At 45.1% G+C, this 20,968-nt stretch overlaps 2 protein-coding genes across 2 annotated transcripts; both read left to right on the forward strand.

Annotated features, from left to right (window-relative positions):
- Window positions 1-3,001: 3,001 nt before the first annotated feature.
- On the forward strand, window positions 3,002-19,781 carry MYL4 (myosin light chain 4). Its single transcript, XM_060282182.2, has 7 exons — window positions 3,002-3,175; window positions 8,179-8,206; window positions 12,951-13,100; window positions 13,591-13,764; window positions 15,375-15,452; window positions 16,506-16,550; window positions 18,463-19,781. Exons 1-6 carry the CDS (start codon window positions 3,059-3,061, stop codon window positions 16,532-16,534), a joined length of 576 nt encoding a protein of 191 aa, XP_060138165.1. The 5' UTR covers window positions 3,002-3,058; the 3' UTR covers window positions 16,535-16,550; window positions 18,463-19,781.
- On the forward strand, window positions 11,050-12,805 carry LOC148683839 (uncharacterized). The gene has a single exon (XM_088655563.1). It carries the CDS (start codon window positions 11,050-11,052, stop codon window positions 11,779-11,781), a length of 732 nt encoding a protein of 243 aa, XP_088511689.1. The 3' UTR covers window positions 11,782-12,805.
- Window positions 19,782-20,968: the final 1,187 nt, after the last annotated feature.

Raw genomic sequence — 20,968 nt, forward strand, 5'->3', positions numbered from 1 at the left:
TCCAACACCAGTCCCAGGGGGGGACAGAAGGTAGATGATGGTCCATGAACTGATCACCAGCCCAATTTATGGAGGTGGGGGTGGGGAGGAAGAAGCTCTACAGCAGGCACCCCCAAAGTTGGCCCTCCAACTGTTTTGGGACTACAACTCCCATCACCCCTAGCTAACAGGACCAGTGGTCTGGGATGATGGGAATTGTAGTTCCAAAACAGCTGGAGGGCCGAGTTTGGGGGTGCCTGCTCTACAGGATTTCCATGGGGGAGGAGGGCAGTGCTCCAGTGATTTGCAGGCTGCCTTGTCGCCATTCCCCGTGCCATAATCAAATTTCACAAAAGAACAAATCTTTGCCACTTGAAGTTACCACAGAGCATCTCCTAAGAATCACAGGTTAGGTAGCAAATAAGCATGATGTTAACTAGTCAATAGAAATGTATAGAAGTCTACACATCCAAAGGACAACATAATTTAATTCAGAAATTACAACTGGGAGCTTGCAAAAAAATAATAATTATAGTTTGGAGTGCTCCTGTGCAGGATACTCCATTTCATTCCAAATCCCAAACCAATCAGCATTTAGAATAATCCATTCCTCCAACAGTTGTTCAGCATTCTGTAGTCACTGAGCATGCCCACCACCCAGTCTTCATTCTGGTACCTCCTGCTGGTGTGTGTGAGTGGTGCAATTTTATGTACATAAGGACTGGAGAGCTGAGATCACTACAAATATATGCCTCTGAATAATTGTGTTCCAAATGTGCTCCAGTAGGATAGGTTGCTGGTCCATTGCACTTTTATGCATATCCCTACCTGGCTTGTGGATTGTGTGGTGGTGGAGGAGAAGGCGGCTCAGAAAAAACAACAGCACATGTGAAAACTGGGGAGGAAGAAAGGGAGACATGAAGGCGAAGCTGAAAGCCATGGTGTGACATAGACACAGACACACACCATAGCTGTCAACCCTCCCCCTTTTTTTGCAGGAAACTCCCTTATTCCAAGCCACAGCTGTCAGCCTTCCCTTTTTTTTGCTGGAAATTCCCTTATTCCAGTGCCATTTCCCGCTGCTATCCTGGATTGTTAGATATACCGTAGACCAGGGGTTCCCAACAAAATTTTCTCGAGGACCCCTCATTGAGCCGCTATTGTGACAAGGACCCCCATTAATTCCTAATCCTAAAATTAAAAAGTGAGAGCCAAATTAAGAGTCTTTTTATATTTTATATTTATACGTTTTTTACAGTTCTTCCTCTTCATCTGTAGGCCTTTGTCGTTTTAACGGACCACTTTTTAACCAACGGTCCATTTTTAACTACGCGAACTGTAGCTTCCGCGAAAAACAACGCTTTGTTTACAAACACTACTGTTTTGCAAAGAGGCAGCGCGCGCCAGGGAGGAGGGAGGGGAATGGAGAAGACAGGGTACCTGCGCAGTAGCGCACAAATGAAGCCGACGCACGCAAAGCATCTTGGGGAGGTGAGTGTTAGTAGAATGCGCGCGCTGCCTCTTTGCAAAACAGTAGTGTTTGTAAAGCGCCACCTAACGGCATACAGCAGAACTACTGCCTCTATCTAATTCTAGTTTTGCGCTAGACTCTGCTCATGCAGGAAGCGGCCCAAACAAAAAATCTGTTATCATACGAAATATATTTAATATATTTTTTATTCTAATAGCATCTTGCGGACCCCTCTGGCATAGCTCGCGGACCCCTGGGGGTCCCCGGACCACCTGTTGGGAACCACTGCCGTAGACTGTCCCCAGGACAGGTGAGGCTGCTGCTGATCCCTTATTTTCAAATCCAAAAGTTGACAGCTATGACACACACACACACACACACTGCACAGAATCTGGACTGGGGTTCTAGTTACAGGTAGGTAGCCGTGTTGGTCTGCCGTAGTCGAAACAAAATAAAAAAATTCCTTCCAGTAGCACTTTAGAGACCAACTAAGTTTGTTATTGGTATGAGCTTTCAAGTGCATGCACACTTCTTCAGATACACTGGACTGGGGTTGAAATTTTTCACTCAGCCCTGAAGCACGCAAGCTGCCTTTCAGCAAACCACAGGTTCTCCGGTTATTCTGCTCGACAGCGTTGTCGCGAGGATAAAACAAGATTATTTCAGTGCATGCCATCCCAAGCTCTTTGACAACGATCCCACCAGGACATGCCTTCGTGGGCCGAAATCCAGGGCTCCACTCAACAGAATAACTGGTAGCCTCCCCCCAACTGGAAAAGCAACAACCCCATAGCAGTGCTGGCTTACTGAATCTTGATGTGGAACCATAACATTGGAAGGAACCTCAAAGATAATCTAGCGGTCCACCCCCTGCTGGTGCAGGCGATGCACATTACCATCTGAAGAGAGAGAGTGTGTGTAACGCCATTACGACGTCTAAAATTGCCTAGCTGCGCGACTGCTCCTTGGAGGAAAGGCAAGATGCAAAAAAAAGAAGTGCTAATGATGATAAAAGGAAAGTGGGGAGAACCAAGTAAGGCTATACAGCTGGATCAGCCAGTCAGTTTAGAAATGTATCTGCAGGTCTGAAGCCTATTCCTCTGGGAAAGTGTCGGGAAGTAAATGCGGCACTTAAAAGGAATCTCTGGCATTTGCACTCGTAGGCTTGCCTATAAAAAGACACACTTTGTCCCCCCTTGAGTATTGGGGCAGTTTGATCAGCAAAGCTGCTGTCTTTCCCCCCCCCTATAGAGAGCCTCTGGGGCAACCCTTTATTTTCTTAAAATAACGGCAGGCGTTCTGAACCCTTCCCAGCCCAGGTGCACAAAAGCTGCCCTGTGCGGTCGGAGGACCTTGGCGTTGGTGATTCCAGGTCTTTGCACTATGTGCTGATGACAAAGGACAATTGTTGAGTGGGGAGGGTGGGGGCTGCTTTTTTGGGAGCACCTTCCTTTTATAGTAAACAGCAGTTGCCCTTGCAGCTCTGCCCACCCCTCTGGTGCGAGACCCGCCAGCTCAGTATATAAGCAGTGGGAGCCAGGGTCGCCTTTTGTTCCTCGGCCCTCAGCCTCCCCACCGTGCTGCTCATCCCACAAGTGAACCGACGCCATGGCACCCAAAAAGCCGGAACCCAAGAAAGAGGCTGCCAAGCCAGCTGCGGCTCCTGCCCCTGCTCCTGCCCCAGAACCACCAAAAGAACCTGCTTTCGACCCCAAGAGTGTGAAGGTAAGTACAAGGGAGGTGCCCGGTAATTCCCTTTCTTACAGGCTTGGAAATCAAGGCCTGTGATCAGATCCCTTGTCATCAAATGCCCCCCCCCCCAGGCGTAATTACTAAATCTCAGCCTTGTTTCCCAGACCTGCTGATTCCAAAGGGTAGAAGCCATTTCAAGGTAGCTGTGGTTCCTGCATTGCAGGAGGTTTGTACTAGATGATCCTTCAGGTACCTTCCAACTCAACAGTGCTACAATTCTAAGATTAATCTAATGGTAGACCGTTTTGAAAGCTGGTCCACTAGACTCCAACTTGCTTGCTTTTCTTTTTCCTACCTCCATTTCCAAATTAGTTGCATCTCATTTGCCACAAAATGTTTGCTTCTTAACTCAACAACAACAACAACAACAACAATTTTATATTTATATCTTACTGGGTTACCCCAGCCATTCTGGGCAGCTTCCAACAGTAAGACTTCAAACATCTTACTTCTCCATTAAATAATGTAAGCTTTGCAAGAGCTCAGCTTACCCCACTTACTTTGCAAGGCAGCTTCTCTTCAAGGGCATTTAAATCTACTTCGCAGAAGCTGAATGGCTAGATTGAAAGAAACCTTACTGCAGAATCTTAACTCCTCTGTAACTTAGTTTTAAAGGTCACTAAATTTGAGGTGCTTGACAAAAGCCCCAAATTCTTCCAAAACCTTTGCTTTGTTGCTTGCAAGTGCTCAGCTGTGTTGGAAGTTACAAGTTGGAGTAGAATAATAAAGGTTTGAATCTACTGTTTAGTCTCCAAACAACTACCGTATATTCTGGTGTATAAGACGACTGGGCGTATAAGACGACCCCCAACTTTTCCAGTTAAAACATAGAGTTTGGGATATACTCGCCGTATAAGAAATACAACCCAGCGTATAAGACCCCCGACTTTTGAGAAGATTTTCCTGGGTTTAAAAGTAGATTAATACACAGGAATATACAGTATATGAAGCCTCTTAATGTTTTTCTCATAGTTGTAGAATAAGATTTGAATGAATGGAAATATTAATATTGCCATTAATCAGTAAAACTGGTTTATTGGGCTGGAGAGAGCCAATGGTTTGTTTTTTAGAGTTGAAAATCATTTGAGAGAGCTTTCACTTCCTATGATGTAACGCTTATTTCTTTTGTCCCATCACCGCCACTTGTCAAATGAGTTCTGCAGGTTTTTGAAACAGTACAAAATCCTACTAAGCCTATTTACCAGAGGTGAAAGTGGAATGAGTATTCACACCGCAAGTCAGCAATCGCTCTTTCAAACTGTGTTCAGCACACACACACACACACACACACACACCCTTGGTTTTATTTGCAGCAGCTGAAAATCTCCCCGTTTTCGAAAGCTGATAGGATATCTGCAGATTCCCTCTGCAGAACGGCACTGTTCATTCTGAACACATTATGTTCCTGCAAGCATTTCTGCGTAAGAGCAAATTGGCTTTCTGATGTTGGGGTGAAGTGTGTCTCAAGTGTTTTTCAGGCCCTGAATGCACAAAGCTGGGCACCTATCGTGATAACTTTTGCATTTTCCTATACAAAGAGAGTGCAACGAGACACCTCACCACAACCGAAACCTTTCAGCGGCTCCCCCCAGTTCCTATATCTGCATCTGCCCCAAAGGCCTTGCCTCATCCCATCCAAACTGCTGCTGCTCCTGCTTCACATAACATTGGTTTAAATGGCATGCTGGATGTTGTACAAGCCTTAGGAATCCCTTGCCTAGAGACATAGAAAGACAGGAAGCTGCTAACTTCTACTCAGACCATTGGACCAATATTATATCTAGACTGAGTGGAGAGACTCTCCAGAGTTTCAGACAGGGTGCCTCTCCCTGCCATACCTGGAGATGCTGGGGATTGAACCTGGGTCCTTCTGTATGCAAAACGGATGCTCTACCACTGAGCTATGGACAAGGGGAGAAGACAGCAATGAGTCATGAGGGCACAGTAGAGGAGAGTGAACCAGCAGCAAAGCACCAGGTGAGACCACAATAGATCGCAGGAGTTTTGTTGAATTGACTTGAGGGATGAGGCTTTAAGAGGTGAGGAGGAGGGACCATTATGGGAATAGGCAACAGCATAGAGAGGAAAAGAGGAGGAGGAGGAGGAGGAGGAGGAGGAGGAGGAGGAGGAGGAGGAGGAGGAGGAGGAGGAGGAAAGAGACACAGAAGCCAGTGACAATATTATGTGGGGCACGGAGATGAGAGAGGGAGAGAGGGAGAGCTTTGTAGTTCATGCAGAATGTCCATTTGTGTTTTCATTCTAAAACGCTCATATAAAATCTCGAGGGCACAAGGGTTCACTGGCAGTTGTTGAGCCTGTTTTTATTGCTGAGACTTGGCCCTAAGTATGGGTTGCACATACAATTTTTGGCCTGATTTTGGTACATTTTATATTTTGCTGGCATAATGCTGGCTTTTAGGCTTTCTGGTGCTCTTTGTCCTATCGTTAATTCCCAAGGCTTTTATAGCACAGTATTTTGTTGCAGGAATGTCCAACAGGTAGTTAGTGATCTACTGGTAGATCACTGGACATCTGTGGTAGATGACTGGTAGATGACTGGCTCCCCCCGAAGCAGCTCAACAACTTTTGCTCCCCTATATAAAGCTCAACAGCTTTGACCTGAACCCCCCCAAAAGGGTTACAAACACCTTGGGTTACGAACTCCGCAAACCCGGAAGTATTTTCGCTGCGCGTGTGTTCTGCACATGTGCAAAGTGGTGCTTCGGGTTACGACCATTTCGGGTTACGAACTGCGCCCCGGAGTGGATCGTGTTCGTAACCCGATGTACCACTGTATATATAATATCAATCCTTTACTAGTGCTTATCCCCAAGTCCAGGCATCCCCAAACTGCGGCCCTCCAGATGTTTTGGTCTACAACTCCCATGATCCCTAGCTAACAGGACCAGTGGTCAGGGATGATGGGAATTGTAGTCCAAAACATCTGGAGGGCCGAAGTTTGGGGATGCCTGCCCAAGTCTATGTGTTTAGGTTTAAGGCATCGAAAGCAAACTCAATTTTATTCATGTAGTCAGGGGTGCTGCGATTTTACTGAGTTTAACACGTGAAACTGAACATGCTCAGAGAATTTCTTCTTCCTCTTCTTCTTCTTCTTCTTCTTCTTCTTCTTCTTCTTCTTCTTCTTCTTCTTCTTCTTCTTCTTCTTCTTCTTCTCAGGATTGGCAAATGTTTTGAGGGGTTTTTTTTGCCATAACGTATCAGGAACATTGAAAGAGTTTTAAAGCATGGAAGAGGAAGGAGAGACACATAGAGAAAATAAATGTTAAATGTTTCTTCCTACTTGAAGAAATGCCCAGGGTCTAAAATTGCCTAGATGCTACTTACTGTAACTCCCTGCAGGAAACACATAACGTGTGAACATGTGTGTGTGCATACAGCACTTAAACACCAGCAGTGCACACATAAGGAAAACTAAGATAAAATAGACGTATGTGCACTAGTGTTTAAAAAATCTGTAATGTATATATTTAGTGTGAGGTGCATATCCAGGCGCAAGATCGGCCTATGTCTATGCTACACAAATTACTTAACTTCCACAGAATGTATCCCAGTCTCTGATTTTGACATTAAACCTTTGAACCAAGAAGAGCAGGGGAGCGTGCTGCCCTGCTGAATCAGGCCAAGGGTCTGATCCAAGGTATACTGCCTCTCCAAATGGAGGTTCCATTTATCATAGCTGTGGACAGGCATACCCTTCAGGAATTCATCTAACAAATGCAGATGGGTTCCATTCCCCTCTTATAATCTGCCTTATGCCACCACCCTCCCAGCGAACGAACGACATTAGTCCTTTGTCTCTTCAGTTATCGTGCAGGGAGGGAATTTTTTCCATTCCTCTCCTTTCCTTTTCAAGATAGCCTCTCATAGCTGGAGAGGGTTATTAATAGCATCAAATCAGTATGGAACTGGTTTAGCCACTTGACACTTTGACCTTGGGAGGATGCCTAGAAATCACACACACACAGGGCTGGTGACCATTGGAACGGGTAGGGTGGAGGGCTGTGACACCAAGAGGAAGTGGAGGCAGAGCCAATGACAGGCAGAGCCCCTTCTCTTCCCTACTGAGTTCTACAAGGGCAACACAGAGATGGAGGAGGAAGCCAACCCACTAGTGCAGGCATCCCCAAACTTCGGCCCTCCAGATGTTTTGGACTACAATTCCCATCATCCCTGACCACTGGTCCTCTCAGCTAGGGATCATGGGAGTTGTAGGCCAAAACATCTGGAGGGCCGCAGTTTGGGGATGCCTGCACTAGTGTGTTCCCCTGGACTGGTTGTAGGGAAGATGGCGGGCAGGGAGTTGAAAGAAACAGAAAGGTGATCCTATGGGCTGTCCCAGTTAACCTGTTAGCAAGAAGCTAGCATCTAACAGAAAAGGCAAGAAGCTTTGCACTCAGGACGAATCCTCAATCAACAGGTGATCTGGAAGCCCCCACTGTGTGCCTGTTTCCTAGCATTTCTGTTCATCCAGAATTGGCTTCCTTCCACTCTTTTCCTGCACATGCACAGAATGGAATGCTCCATCAGGAGTGCAGTGAAAGTAATTTGGCAGGGGGAGGAGGGGGCAATCCAGCCTTTTACACTCACTACCTGGTGGAGGATATGAGAGGTTGTTTAAAAGTGTAACTGATCCACAGCTAAATGTTCTTGCCTATGAACTGAAAGCCTCCAGATATCCCAAAGCAGGCACCCCCAAACTTCAGCCCTCCAGATGTTTTGGACTACAATTCCCATCTTCCCCGACCACTGGTCCTGTTAGCTAGGGATCATGGGAGTTGTAGGCCAAAACATCTGGAGGGCCACAGTTTGGGGATGCCTGTCCGAAAGTCTACAAACCACATTAAACCCAAGCATATATAACTGACTCCTGCAGCCATTGCAGGTTGTGCGTGTGCATTTGCAAAAGCTGTGGTTAAAGCAAATCATTAACTGCTGGCTTTTTCTTTCTCTTGCAGATTGAATTCAATTCTGAACAAATTGAAGGTAAGCACTGGGGCGTGGGGTGTTTAAATCCATAGATAGTCTATATGTTTGGGAAGGCAGGACAACCCCACCCCACCCCCCAATAATCTCTACATTCAGTGAAGGTTTATAATTTGAGCAAACTCATAAATTCATGAATTTAGCATAGGTTGGAAAGAATACTGGTTAGTTTCCTTAGGAGGCAGACTACCTGCTGGCTGGCTGCAGCAAGCTGTCACAGAGAGACAGGAGGATGGTGTTTAGAATGTCACAGAATCCAATGCTGCGCTGCTGTGAAGGGCCAGACCCTCTGGAGATGTAAGTACCTCGGTTTAAGTACACAATCGGTTCCGGAAGTCTGTACTTAACCTGAAGCGTACTTAACCTGAAGCGAACTTTCCCATTGAAAGTAATGGAAAGTGGATTAATCCGTTCCAGACTGGTTCCGTGGAGTACTCAACCTGAAGCGTACTTAACCCAAAGTATGAGTGTAATTGGTTCTAGAAGTCCGTACTTAACCTGAAGCGTACTTAACCTGAAGCGAACTTTCCCATTGAAAGTAATGGAAAGTGGATTAATCCGTTCCAGATGGGTCCGCGGAGTACTTAAACTGAAAGTACTCAAACCGAAGCGTACTTAAACCGAGGTATGACTGTACTGTGAACTGTCCCTCCATAAAACTCTGGTGTAAATATGTGTGAATAAACCGTATTTCTTAAAGACACTACAGTCTCCGTTGTGTAGGGTTGCCATATTTCAAAAAATGAAGGTCCGCATACATCTAAAAAAAAACCCAGAAGTTTTAGAGCTTTTTTTTTTAAAAAAAATTGTTTTTCAAATTAAAGTTTTACAATCACATATCCAACATACAGAATAAAAAAAACAAGATTCCAGAGAATCTCCTGGACTCCCCTCTGTGGGTCCTATTGTTAGTCATTTCCTCCTGCATCTTTTGTATCTCCATTATATCCAAAATCCACCATTAAACTACAAGTTTTTGAGCTATTTTTAAGGGCGTTCAGCAAAATCTAGATTTCCGACATGGGTTGCTATGCGTCTGGATTTTCCTGGACATTTCCACCTGGACACTGCTAACAACTACAGTATTCTGGCTTTGTCCAGGAAATTCCAGACTTATGGCAACTCTACTGCTGTGCCTCATTCTGAACGAACACAAATCCTGGTTAATTGCCAAGACCCCTGGAATCTTGCTACCATTTGGCAGAGATTGGGGTGGCTTGTAACAATAAACTGTACTGTAGTGTAGTGTCTACCTATACTGTAGTCTCTGTGGCTGCATGCCTTCCAAACTTCCCTCTCTCTCTCTCTCTGACTTAAGCTTGGTGCTACTTTGCCAAATGCCACACAGTGGGGAAACAGACAGGTTATTACGCCTGTAGGCATTGGGGGCCCCGGCATGCCTTTGGCTTAGCGAGTATGAATGGTATTTAACTTTTCGTGCTACCGCAAGGATTAGTACTAGCACAAAGGGATTTCTCCCCCTCTACTCCCCCTGAACATGCCTTGCCTCATGCCATCCCAAAATCTTCTCCAGAGCATGTTGGGGCAGGGGGCACCCAGAACACATTTAGGGGACACGTGGCTGGAGGAGAGGGGAAGAACATTCCGGAACAGAACATTCACCTTGGCGCTATGTTGAATACAACCCTTTGTTTCTGTGTGAGACAATCCATCTGTTAAGACAGGGAAACCTGCCTCTTCCAGGTATTTCTGGGGTCTAATTCCTGTCATCCCAGACTATTGACCATGCTGGCTGGGGCTGAGCTCAAGGGCTACAAATTTCCCATCCCTGCTTTACAGGCTTCAGAATCTGATTTCACTCTTTTTATATAACAATTTCAAGAGCTGAGGCTTGACTTCCTTCCCCCTTTCCGTGGTTCTTTAAATTTATTTTTTAATATCTTATGCATATCCAAATTAACTTAATTAGCCCATTTATCCATATATATATTCTTATAAAACTGCAGGTTATTACAATAAACCTGCCAATGCTCTTATCTGTTTACAATTTATCTACAAATATTCAATAAACCATTTTCATTCTTTTATAAAAAGTTTGTTATCTTGTTTTCTTAATTCTTCTGGTAATTTCCGCCATTTCTGCATATTCCATGAGTTTTAGTATCCATTCTTCCTTTGCTGGGACTTCTTCTTTCCATTTTTGGGCGAGTAACATTCTTGCCGCTGTAGTAGCATACATGAATAGGTTTCTATACAATTTAAGTAGATCTGTTCCTTTAATTCCCAAGAGAAAAAGCTTCTGGGTTGTTTTTTACAAACGTTATTTTAAACATCCTTTTCAATTCATTATATATCATTTCCCAGTAAGCTTTAACCTTATTACAAGACCGCCACATATGATAAAAAGAACCTTCTTTCTCTTTACATTTCCAACACTTACTTGATTTAGATTTATACATTTTTGCCAATTTACTTGGTGTTAGATGCCATCGATATATCTATATCGAGAATCTGATTTCACTCTCGCCCCCATGATCCTTATACTGTATCTTGATCAACAGTGGTGGCCGTAGGCGTAGAGCATGTTGGGGAAAGCAGTGAAGCTGTAGAGAAGACCTTGAGAATTTATACAGCAGTGGCCTGGGGCTGATGGGGAGTCCAGCAGTGTCTACAGATTCCCCATCCCTCTGTTAAGATCCACAGGAACTGTCATGTTGAGAGTTCCCTTTTTTCCAAGAAGTCAGAAAGATGCAGCAGCAGGACCCATGCACACCTAAAGTTCAGCACAGCATGAAGCCCTAGGTTCAGGAAGGGTCAATTGTGATGTCACAGGGGACCTCCTCATATGTGGCAGCCATCGCACTGCTGCACCTGGCATTAAAATGCAGAATAGCAAGCTAACTCCGCCGGTGAATAGGCCTGAAGATTTCCATAGGTTTCAAAATGATGCCTCTTGGGCCTCCATGTCTCCAGCGTTGCACATTGGTGCTGAGCCCTTGGCCTCCTTCGACTGTGGAGACACCTCCGTGAGAGAGGTGTTGCTGGAGATCGAGAAAAAGGTGGACCTAACCATAGAGGCAGTGAAGGACTTTGATAGTAAGATCTTAGCTTTGAATTCACGTATGAACACCCTGGAAGAGCTGATCCAAAGCCTGGTCCGGTTAGCCACGGCAACGAGCTTCACAATTAAGAACGAGCAGGCAAAGGTACAGGACTGCCACCGGGACATTGGGTGCCTGGTTGGTGAGAACAGACGCCTCCGCAACCGGGTGCAGAAGATCGAGGACCAAGTGCAGCCCCATATCCTCAGGATCTGTGGCTTGCCGGAGGAAGAAGAGGGCCAGGACCTGCTAGCCTTCCTGGAGGAGTGGTTGCCAGGTATCCTGAAGTTAGACACCAGAGATGACCCCATTGTGGTGGAAAGAGCCTATAGGGTTTCTGCCAAACGGCAGAAGGAGGCAAAAGCAGATCTGTGCAGGACTATTGTTGCTCGGCTAGCAGAATTAAGGGACAAAGAGAGGATCTTGCAGCAAGTTGAGAAGCTGAAACCCATCACGTATAAAAACAAGCCAATCTTTATTTTTCCAGATACACCTCTCCTGAAAGGTAAATAGAAGGTTGCAACCTTGGGCCAAAACCTAATGCTAATTTAGGCAAAAACAACACCTTTTAAATAAGTTTGCTCAAACTCACCGCTCTTATTTAAGGCATTTATGTTAGCATTTCTTAGCCGTGTACATAAAAACGTTGACCCAATGCCTTCGGCAAATGAGTTTCCACAGGAAATAACTCACCCATAGCCCTTACTACTACTGCCTGTTGATGAAGATACAGCGGGCATCCCCAAACTTTGGCCTTCCAGATGTTTTGGACTACAATTCCCATCTTCCCCGACCACTGGTCCTGCTAGCTAGGGATCATGGGAGTTGTAGGCCAAAACATCTGGAGGGCCGCAGTTTGGGGATGCCTGAGATACAGATTACTGCAAGCTGCTCCTTCTGGGGCAAATAGCAGCCAGGGAGGGAGCGATTCTCAGCAGTGAAACTGGCAGGGGGATCTAGGCTAGGAGTCCACAGCTGCTGTCTGTTCAAAATAGTGGAGACGTTCAGCAATTTTTATTTTTTTAAAGCATCGCTAGTGGGTCATTTGGCTACTAACTGCTGTTGAAAACCAGCAATGCCAGGGGCTGTGCCAGGGAAGGTAGTTGGTGACTGTGAATATTTGTAAAGATGATTTAAAATGGTTTGAGAAAAAGCTTCACTTTCTGAGGTGTGCACCCAATATTTATATTGCCCAGTGAGCTCAGCGTTGAGAGAGAACTGTATATAGGCTACCCTTGTGATTCAGAACCTTGCATGAACAAGGGTTCTAGACCACATGGGAAGCTTATATAGGTTGAGCAGATTCCCCCCTTCAGACATTCTATCAACGATGTGTGTGGATTGTAATGCAGAAGGTCAACAGCTATATGAGAGGGGGACGAGGCTCATGAGTGCAACTCTGGGCTTGCCCTCATGCAATGGAAGCATAACTCTTGAATAGGGCTGTTGCTGTATATTCTTTCTTTTGAGGAGCTGGAAAAATAGACCTAACTCCAGAATGGCTCTACAATGGCTCCAGTCACTATTGAGAGTACATGTATGTAAAAAAAATTATTCTCAGACTCTTCATGTTTAAAAGTAATTCTTCTTCTGCTCCTCAGGCCTAAGGCGGGATCTCTAGGGCACCATGGGTATCTTTTCCTGACGTGCAAAGAACTAACTCGGTCCCTTCTTTTGTGCAGAGTTCAAAGAGGCCTTCATGCTGTTCGACAGGACCCCAACAGGAGAGATGAAGATCACATACAGCCAGTGTGGTGATGTCATGCGAGCCCTGGGACAGAACCCAACCAATGCAGAGGTCTTAAAGGTGCTGGGGAAACCAACACCAGAAGGCAAGTTTTCAAAATAGGATGGATCTGGCCCTTTTCAGCTTCCAAAGGTTCCTTAAAATTACACATACGGGATTCCGTCGTAGTTTTAATATTCTGTTGGGAGCTGTCCAGAGTGGCTGGGGCAACCCAGTCAGATGGGCGGCATAAAAATTAAAATAAAATAGGCAATGCTCACGTGCTGTTTCTCTTGGCCTAGGTTTAACTTGTAAAGTGCGCTTCTCCCAAATCAGATATCCCAGTTAGCAATCCTTATTTGTAGGGAGCACATCCTTGAACCCACAGTTCAGATGTTTCAAGGAACTGTGGTTTAAGCAACCAGGGAGGCAAACAAGTTTATGAAAGGAAGATGGAGGGAAGGAAGGAAGGAAGGAGGGAGCAGGAGAAGGGTGCACTCAAGCTCAGCCCTCAGTTGTGTGCTGTGGTTTGTTTGAAATGGCCTATTATGAAGACCGCGCCCACCATCTTTCATCTCTGTGTTCTTCCTCTTCAGAATTGGGCTCGAAGATGCTAGATTTTGATACCTTCCTCCCAATGCTGCAGCACATTGCCCGATCCAAGGACCAGGGGACTTATGAGGACTTTGTGGAAGGGCTACGCGTCTTCGACAAGGAAGGGAATGGCACCGTCATGGGAGCTGAACTGCGCCACGTCCTTGCTACTTTAGGTAGAGGAAGTCATCAAATTTGTAGCATGATGGTGGAAGAAGGAGAGCATTGTGCAACAAGTATTCTGCTTTAGCAGGCCTCAGCCTTCCCAGATAATTAACATGTGGTCCATCTATCTTAGGGAATAACTTCTCCCATCACACACACACTTTAGGGAGAGTAAGAGGGCAAACACACCATTTGGTGCCTGCCTGCCCCCCCCAAATCCTGGTAACTGTAGTTTACCCCTCAGAGTTGCAGTCATGGTCATTGGCCATGATTGCTGGGGCTGATGAGAGTTTTAGTTCAGCAACATCTTGAGGGCCCAAGATTCCTCACCCCTGACTTATGCCCTCAGCATCCTGTAGACCAGGCATCCCCAAACTGCGGCCCTCCAGATGTTTTGGCCTACAACTCCCATGATCCCTAGCTAACAGGACCAGTGGTCAGGGATGATGGGAATTGTAGTCTAAAACATCTGGAGGGACGAAGTTTGGGTATGCCTGCTGTAGACCATCTCTGCCTACCTTTAAAGCATGGGAGAGGAACTAGATCAATGTTTTCCAAACTTGGGTCTTCAGCTGTCTTTGGACTACAACTCCCATCATCCTGTTGGGTAGCAGGATCAGTGGTCAGGGATGATGGGAACTGTAGATCAACGCTGATGGGAACTACTTCCAGAAGGTCACAAGTTCCCCACACTCCTGCTTGAAGGTGAAAAGCAAGGGGTGGGAGAACATTTCTCACAAGCGTTCCTCCCATCACCGATACTGGGTGAATGCAATTCACGTGGTGTGGACACGAGTTCTGCAGTGCCACCTGTGCAAAAGGCACATTCTATCGAGCTCAATAGACAGCAGTGGGTAATTATGGGATTGTTGCATCAATCCCTGTACACAGTTGGCTGGTGTACTAGGCACTGTACCCATGGGAGCACGGCAGGAACATGAGGTGCTGGTCAGACCTACTGGTCCATCTAGCTCAGTACTGTTTACACAGAGCCATAGCTGCAGGGGGGCTATCCAGGTTTTTTGCCCTGGGGGAAGCCTCCAGAGGAGGGCAATTCAGGCTCCAAGCCTGTGGGTGGGTGTACAGAAATGTGTGTGGGTGTCATAGCTGCCAAGTTATCCCTTTTTTTAAGGGATTTTCCCTTATGCTGAATAGGCTTCCTCGCGAGAAAAGGGAAAACTTGGCAGCTATGGTGGGTGTGCCAAGCCAGGCCTTTGACCCCATTGAAATAAAGCCTAGTACCACCCTGGTTTAAAGACCTCCTTGATGTTGCTGAACTACAGCCCCCATCACCCAGGGCCATTGGCCGTGCTTGCTGGGCTGATGATGGGAGATGGTAGTTCAGCAAATGTCTGGAGGGCCAAAGGTCCCCCACCCCTGATCTACACTGATTCTATCCCAGCTCTAACTGCAAGGTGTCAGGATTGTACCTGGGATCTTCTGCACGCAGGGAATATGCTTTACCACGGTGCTATAGCTGTTTCCCCTAATATTCAGAAGCTCCTAAAAATCCCTGGATCATGATGCAAATATGCAGAATGCTTGATGCAGCTTAGTCTATTCGAAGAACAATTTTTGTGTGTGGGGGAAACAAGGCTTGACGTTTGATTTCCGCTCATAGGGGAGAAGATGACGGAGGCTGAAGTAGAACAGCTAATGGCAGGGCAAGAAGATGCCAATGGCTGCATCAACTACGAAGGTAGGACAAACCCACATTTTCTTTTAAAAAATGAAACAAAACTTCCACTTATCGGAGAACTCTGGCTCTGTCCACACTTTTCTTTTGCTTCTGGGACGCCTGCTACTGCTGTATGGTGTGCGCTTGACCGGTAGTCGCTGAGCAATAAATATATTACTACTTATGCTTTGCATTAGATGCTTAACCTGATTGACTTGCATAGATAAATCTGAAATAGAGGTGGAAACTGGACTGGCGGCAAAATTCAGTTTGGCACTTCAGCAAACAGCCTGATTCAGTTCAGACAGGTTTGGGAACTGTTCACTTTGGGTTTCGATCTGAATACTATTTCAGGAAAACCAAAGTTTTGCTATTATGGGGACTCTTTTTTTTTAAAGCCATAAATATTTTATTTTCCCCAGAATTGGATGGCATTTTTAGGCACTAAAGCCTCTCCAGAGTGCATAAAACCTGGTGATTCCAAACAAATAGTCTTGTGGGTTTTGTGCTGAACACTTTTAAATTTCTTCAGTAGCACCTTAAAGACCAACTAAGTTTATATTTTGGTATGAGCTTTCGTGTGCATGCACACTTCTTCAGATACACTTCTGAAGAAGTGTGCATGCACACGAAAGCTCATACCAAAATATAAACTTAGTTGGTCTTTAAGGTGCTACTGAAGGAATTTTTTTATTTTGCTTCGACTCAGACCAACACGGCTACCTACCTGTAACTTTTAAATTTGTTGTTGTGGTGGTTGTTAAAAAGGGAAACAGCCCCATGATGCCCCTTTTCCCATGATGATGCCCCCCCCCCGCTGATCAGGTCCCCCACCCCTCCACCTGTCTGCCCCCGCTGTTGCACCTGCGCCATCGCTGTTGCCCCTGCCCCTGCAATTGCCCCCTCACCTGTGGTTGTGCCCCGCATTGCTTCTATGCGGCAGTGGTGAGGCAGTAGTGGCAGCAAGGAGCCGAGAGTCAGCTATCACTGAAGACAGGAGGACTCACTTCTGAATGAACATGCATAAGGTTCTGATTTTATGAAAATTAACAACTCTCTTTTTGATGTTCTCAGCTTTTGTCAAGCACATCATGTCTGGTTGAAGATGGAATCCTTAAAGTGAGTCCCTTTTCACCTTTCCTTGTTTGAAACACCCCAGATACCTGTGTGCGTTGCAACTAGGGGTGTTGGGGAATTCCTACAAAAATGGAAAAGTCAGCAGGAACTGTTGCAGTCTGCAGTCAACAAAAGGCAACCAACCCATGCCCTGGGCTCCTTCCCCCACTGCCAATGAAGACCAATAAATGAATAGAAAGAGAACCTACCCAAGTGACGCTGACACAAAAACCTCACACATACACTAAGTAAATGAATGTTAAATTTATCACACACCTTCTTCTCCCCCTCTCTCTCCCCACATCTCTTCTCCCCCAGCTTTATACAGCATTAACGTCCCACATCACATGTAGCTTATCTGTAGAAAAGACTCTACGACCTGAAAATGAGACACAATGCACATACTTTTGTAACCCAATAAAATCTCCAATTAAAAACTATTTTTTAAAAAAGAAATGGAAATCAGTCAAGTAAATACAATTGATACTCATTCACATTATCATTGTTGCCGTTTTCAAATCTGCAAACGATACACATTTAAGGACTCTTTTTATTTTTATTTTACATTGTTCCATTTATATCGAAACAGCTGTAAGTTGTGTGAGGGCTCATCCAGTCTTCCTTTTGTGCCACATCTCTAGGCACAGGTCTGTGCTTTAAAGCTCCATGTCCAAGCACCTTCGCCATGGTGCTTTCCCCATGAAAATCTGCAACAACAACAACAAGAACAAGAACAACAAGAACATGTTATTTATACCCCGCCCATCTGGCTGGGTTTCCCCAGCCACTCTGGGCAGCTTCCAACAGAATATTAAAATACAATAATCTATTAAACATTAAAAGCTTCCCTAAACAGCTCTTTACCGCTGAAAAAAATCTGCGGAAAACCCAAATTGCCATTTGTTCTGAATCAGCTTTAAAAAGTGGGTTTTCCTGGGGAAAGTGGTGGGGCCAAAAACCAAAACCCCACAGACCAGGAAAGTGCAAACTTCTATCTAGAAAGTGCAGGGGGAAAGTTAACTGTGGATGAGTCCTAACATGTAAATAGTTACATATTCCTCCCCCTGCCCACTACATGTAACAGCATTCGGCAGATACTGAACTGCAGCAGAATGGTAACAGTGCTGTTTGTGATGAATGCAGGTCGGAATGGAAAGTGCTGTCGTCTTACATCCCTAACTGCAACCATTGTGTCCAACTATTAGCAATGGGGAAAACCAAGGCTGCTTTCTGTGCTGGAAATCTGAAAAGTGTAATGTAGATTTTGGGAACTCTTGGTGGCTCGCCTATAAATATTAGTTAGAACATGGTCACAAAAGTTCATAAATAAAGCTTACATGTGAAGTTTTAGTACTTTTGTTAGGTTATTTGGAAAGATTACTAGCTGAGGGAGGCATTGAGTTAATGCAAAACATTTTATTGTGGATGCTGCGTGATTATCTAAATGAAGCCACTAGGAACTCTGGAGTACAGTGTCATCAATATGTTGAGAACATCCAGCTCTGTATTTCTTTAATTAAGCAACTGGGAGCTGCTATCTCAGTTCTAAATAAATGGCTGGAGGTCTGAGAAGAGTGGGTGAAATTACACAAGCTGAAACTGGAATCCAAACAAAATTAAGGTAACCGTAAAATAAAGATACTGTGATAAATGCGGTGGGAATTTCCTCCTCTGATCAGGTTATGAGCTCACTCTGCACCTGAATAGACAGGTGTCAGTGACAGCCACAAGTGCCTTTTATCAATTCCAGCTGGCATTTTCCCTGCCTCCGTTTCTGGAGATGACATCTCTTGCCATGCTGGTCCATGCTTTTGTAATGTCTAGAATCTGTTCCTGTAGGGGTAGCAAATGTGGTTTCCATATTGGCTCCCCCTGACTTATGCTGCGTTAAAATTATTGTCTGCTTTCCTTCCAGGTTCTTGGGAGGAGGGGAAAAAAATCCATCCAGCAAGAATTTCTTACCTCTTAATCCCGTACACCTCTACATTGCCCAGGAGCTGCATTTGCCACAAGGCATGTAAGAGGGACTCTCCATTTCCACAGTGTAACAGCCTCTGTATATAAAGAATGCATACTCCTGCATCAGTTTTAAACCTTTATTTATTATTTCGGTTGTTTCCGTTCTTCTTTCCTTCTGCTACATTTGGTCCATTGAAATTAAAATGTGTGCGCTCACAGATACCATTTCCGTTTAACTTCTGCCTAAATTTTATTTTGAACTTCAGTGAGATCAATACATATTTTTTTCCAAAAAGCCAATCCATCACTTGAAAGATGACCCCTTCTTCCTGAATGTCACCGCCACAAAGAACAAAAGAGTGGTCCTATACATGGTTCCATGGTGTCTCCTTATTTGTGGAAACTCTTAACTAGTGTTCCCCCTGTCCTGGTATAACAGGAACAGAAGTGATTAAGGCTGCAATCTTCTACCCATTTACACCGGAGGAAACCTCTGTAGGTGCTTCCAGATGACCTGTTCATTGAACATTCATCCTGATCTTTTTGCAGGGACATTTGACAAAACTGGCTTTTCAATGAGCCTTAATTCTGATTTGCTTGCAGGAGAGGTTAGATAACATTGCACTTAAACAATTGCTATCTCACACTTCCCAGTGGGTTTTCTACATTTGCTTCTGTCTTGTCTTTTGGGGAACCTCCTAACCAACTATAATTGCACAACCTGAATTTGACAGTATGTGAATAAGCCCCACCTGAAAATAATGACCCTTGAAAGGGGGGGGACCAGGTTTAACCGTCAGCACAGGAAGAGGGGAATGCTAGAGCAGGGATAAGTAGCAACTGCACATTTCTGAGATCATGCACAGCAGCAGTGATCTTTGGGTCTGCTGCCTTTTTTTCGCCTGGCATATTTACTGCACTGTGCACATGATGAGAGATGCATCCCAAAGGACACAGCGCTATTGCTGCACAGGCACAATGCAGCAGAGAAAATTAATACTACTCAGAAATTGCCTAGTAAATCAGTAACATCAGCGGGGCACCCATTCTCCATTATTACTACTTTAATATTAGCACATTAATATTACATTACATTAATATCACTACTGATAATACAGGAGATATCAATTTTGGTATAATATGAGCGGATTACGTTTCTGTACATGAAACAGTGTGTTTTTCTGGTGGCAGTATAACATTCACCTGCTACAGATTTTGGGGCCACGGCTGCATCTAGTCATATATTTACTCCAATTAAAAGTAATTGTGTACAGTATTGGGAACCTTTGGTTATTATTTTTTTAAGCACTACATCTGTGAATTTATTACTTATTTTTACAGCATACGTCTGACAGCTTTTTTGAAATTTCAATATTTCCCCCCACCCAATCGGCACACACAATCAATTTTAAGTATGATGATTTAAGAAGATAATCTGGAGCCTTTCGTTTTTGTAGGGATAAAATACAATGTCAGCTCTTGTTACATTGGTACAGACATGCCAATCATCAATAGTCATGGCTCCATTATGATAAGGTCTTCCATGGGCATTAGGTCATTTTAGTGGTGCCACTACGGGTACCTTGACTATTGTATATAAATTGGCCTACTTGACCAGTGCTGGTTCCACGTTTTGGGGGGAGCCTTGTGTATGCTGCCCTCAGTAGGCACACACTCTGAGGGTCCCACTCCAAGACACTGCTGACCACTCACTTGTGCTGCTGCTCTGTGTCCAATCTATACAACCACCCAGAGGGAGAGATGCTTTACCTCCTCGCTCTTGTCATTGCTTACATGCTCAGAGGTGAACACAGGCCATAGCTGCCAAGTTCTCCCTTTTTTTAAGGGAAATTCCCTTATGCTGAATAGGCTTCCTCGCGAGAAAAGGGAAAACTTGGCAGCTATGACACAGGCAGCAAGAGCAAAGAGGCTGAGGATCTCCAGAGAGTGGTGTTGGGCCCCTCCTTGGGTGTCCAACAATGCCTAGGCCCTGCACCTGAATGGCTTTGCGGCTACTCCAAAATTGCGCCTCTTGCCTGGCCTGCTAAGGACACAGCTTCTCCCAGAAGGTAGGTGGTCTTAGAAACACACAGTGTGTTTTATAAAAAGCTTTGGTTGACACCAGCTGTTCTCCCTTTCGTCATAACCACCCACCACTACTGGAGAAACTCTATATAAATAGAAATTTAATCTAGGTGAATCCTCCCAGGACAATGGCCAGTGCCTGGCTGCTTCCTTTTAAAGTTTTCTTCCCCGGCTCCCAGGGTGGGGTATGGCTCAGGGGGGTTGAAGTGAGGTAAAAATAGCATCCTTGTCCAAGGAGAGCTGATGGTGGCAGTGCTGCTGCCCGGAGATTAAGAAAGCACGCCATACCAAAGATGGTTTGGATGGTGGCATCATCCATGCAGTCCAGGGAAGAGATGAAGAGAGGGGGCGGAAGAGGCTAGCAAGGCCAAGTTGGG

The sequence above is a fragment of the Zootoca vivipara genome, chromosome 12, assembly GCF_965207765.1.
Source record: "Zootoca vivipara chromosome 12, rZooViv2.hap1.1, whole genome shotgun sequence".
Classification (NCBI taxonomy): Eukaryota; Metazoa; Chordata; class Lepidosauria; order Squamata; family Lacertidae; genus Zootoca; species Zootoca vivipara.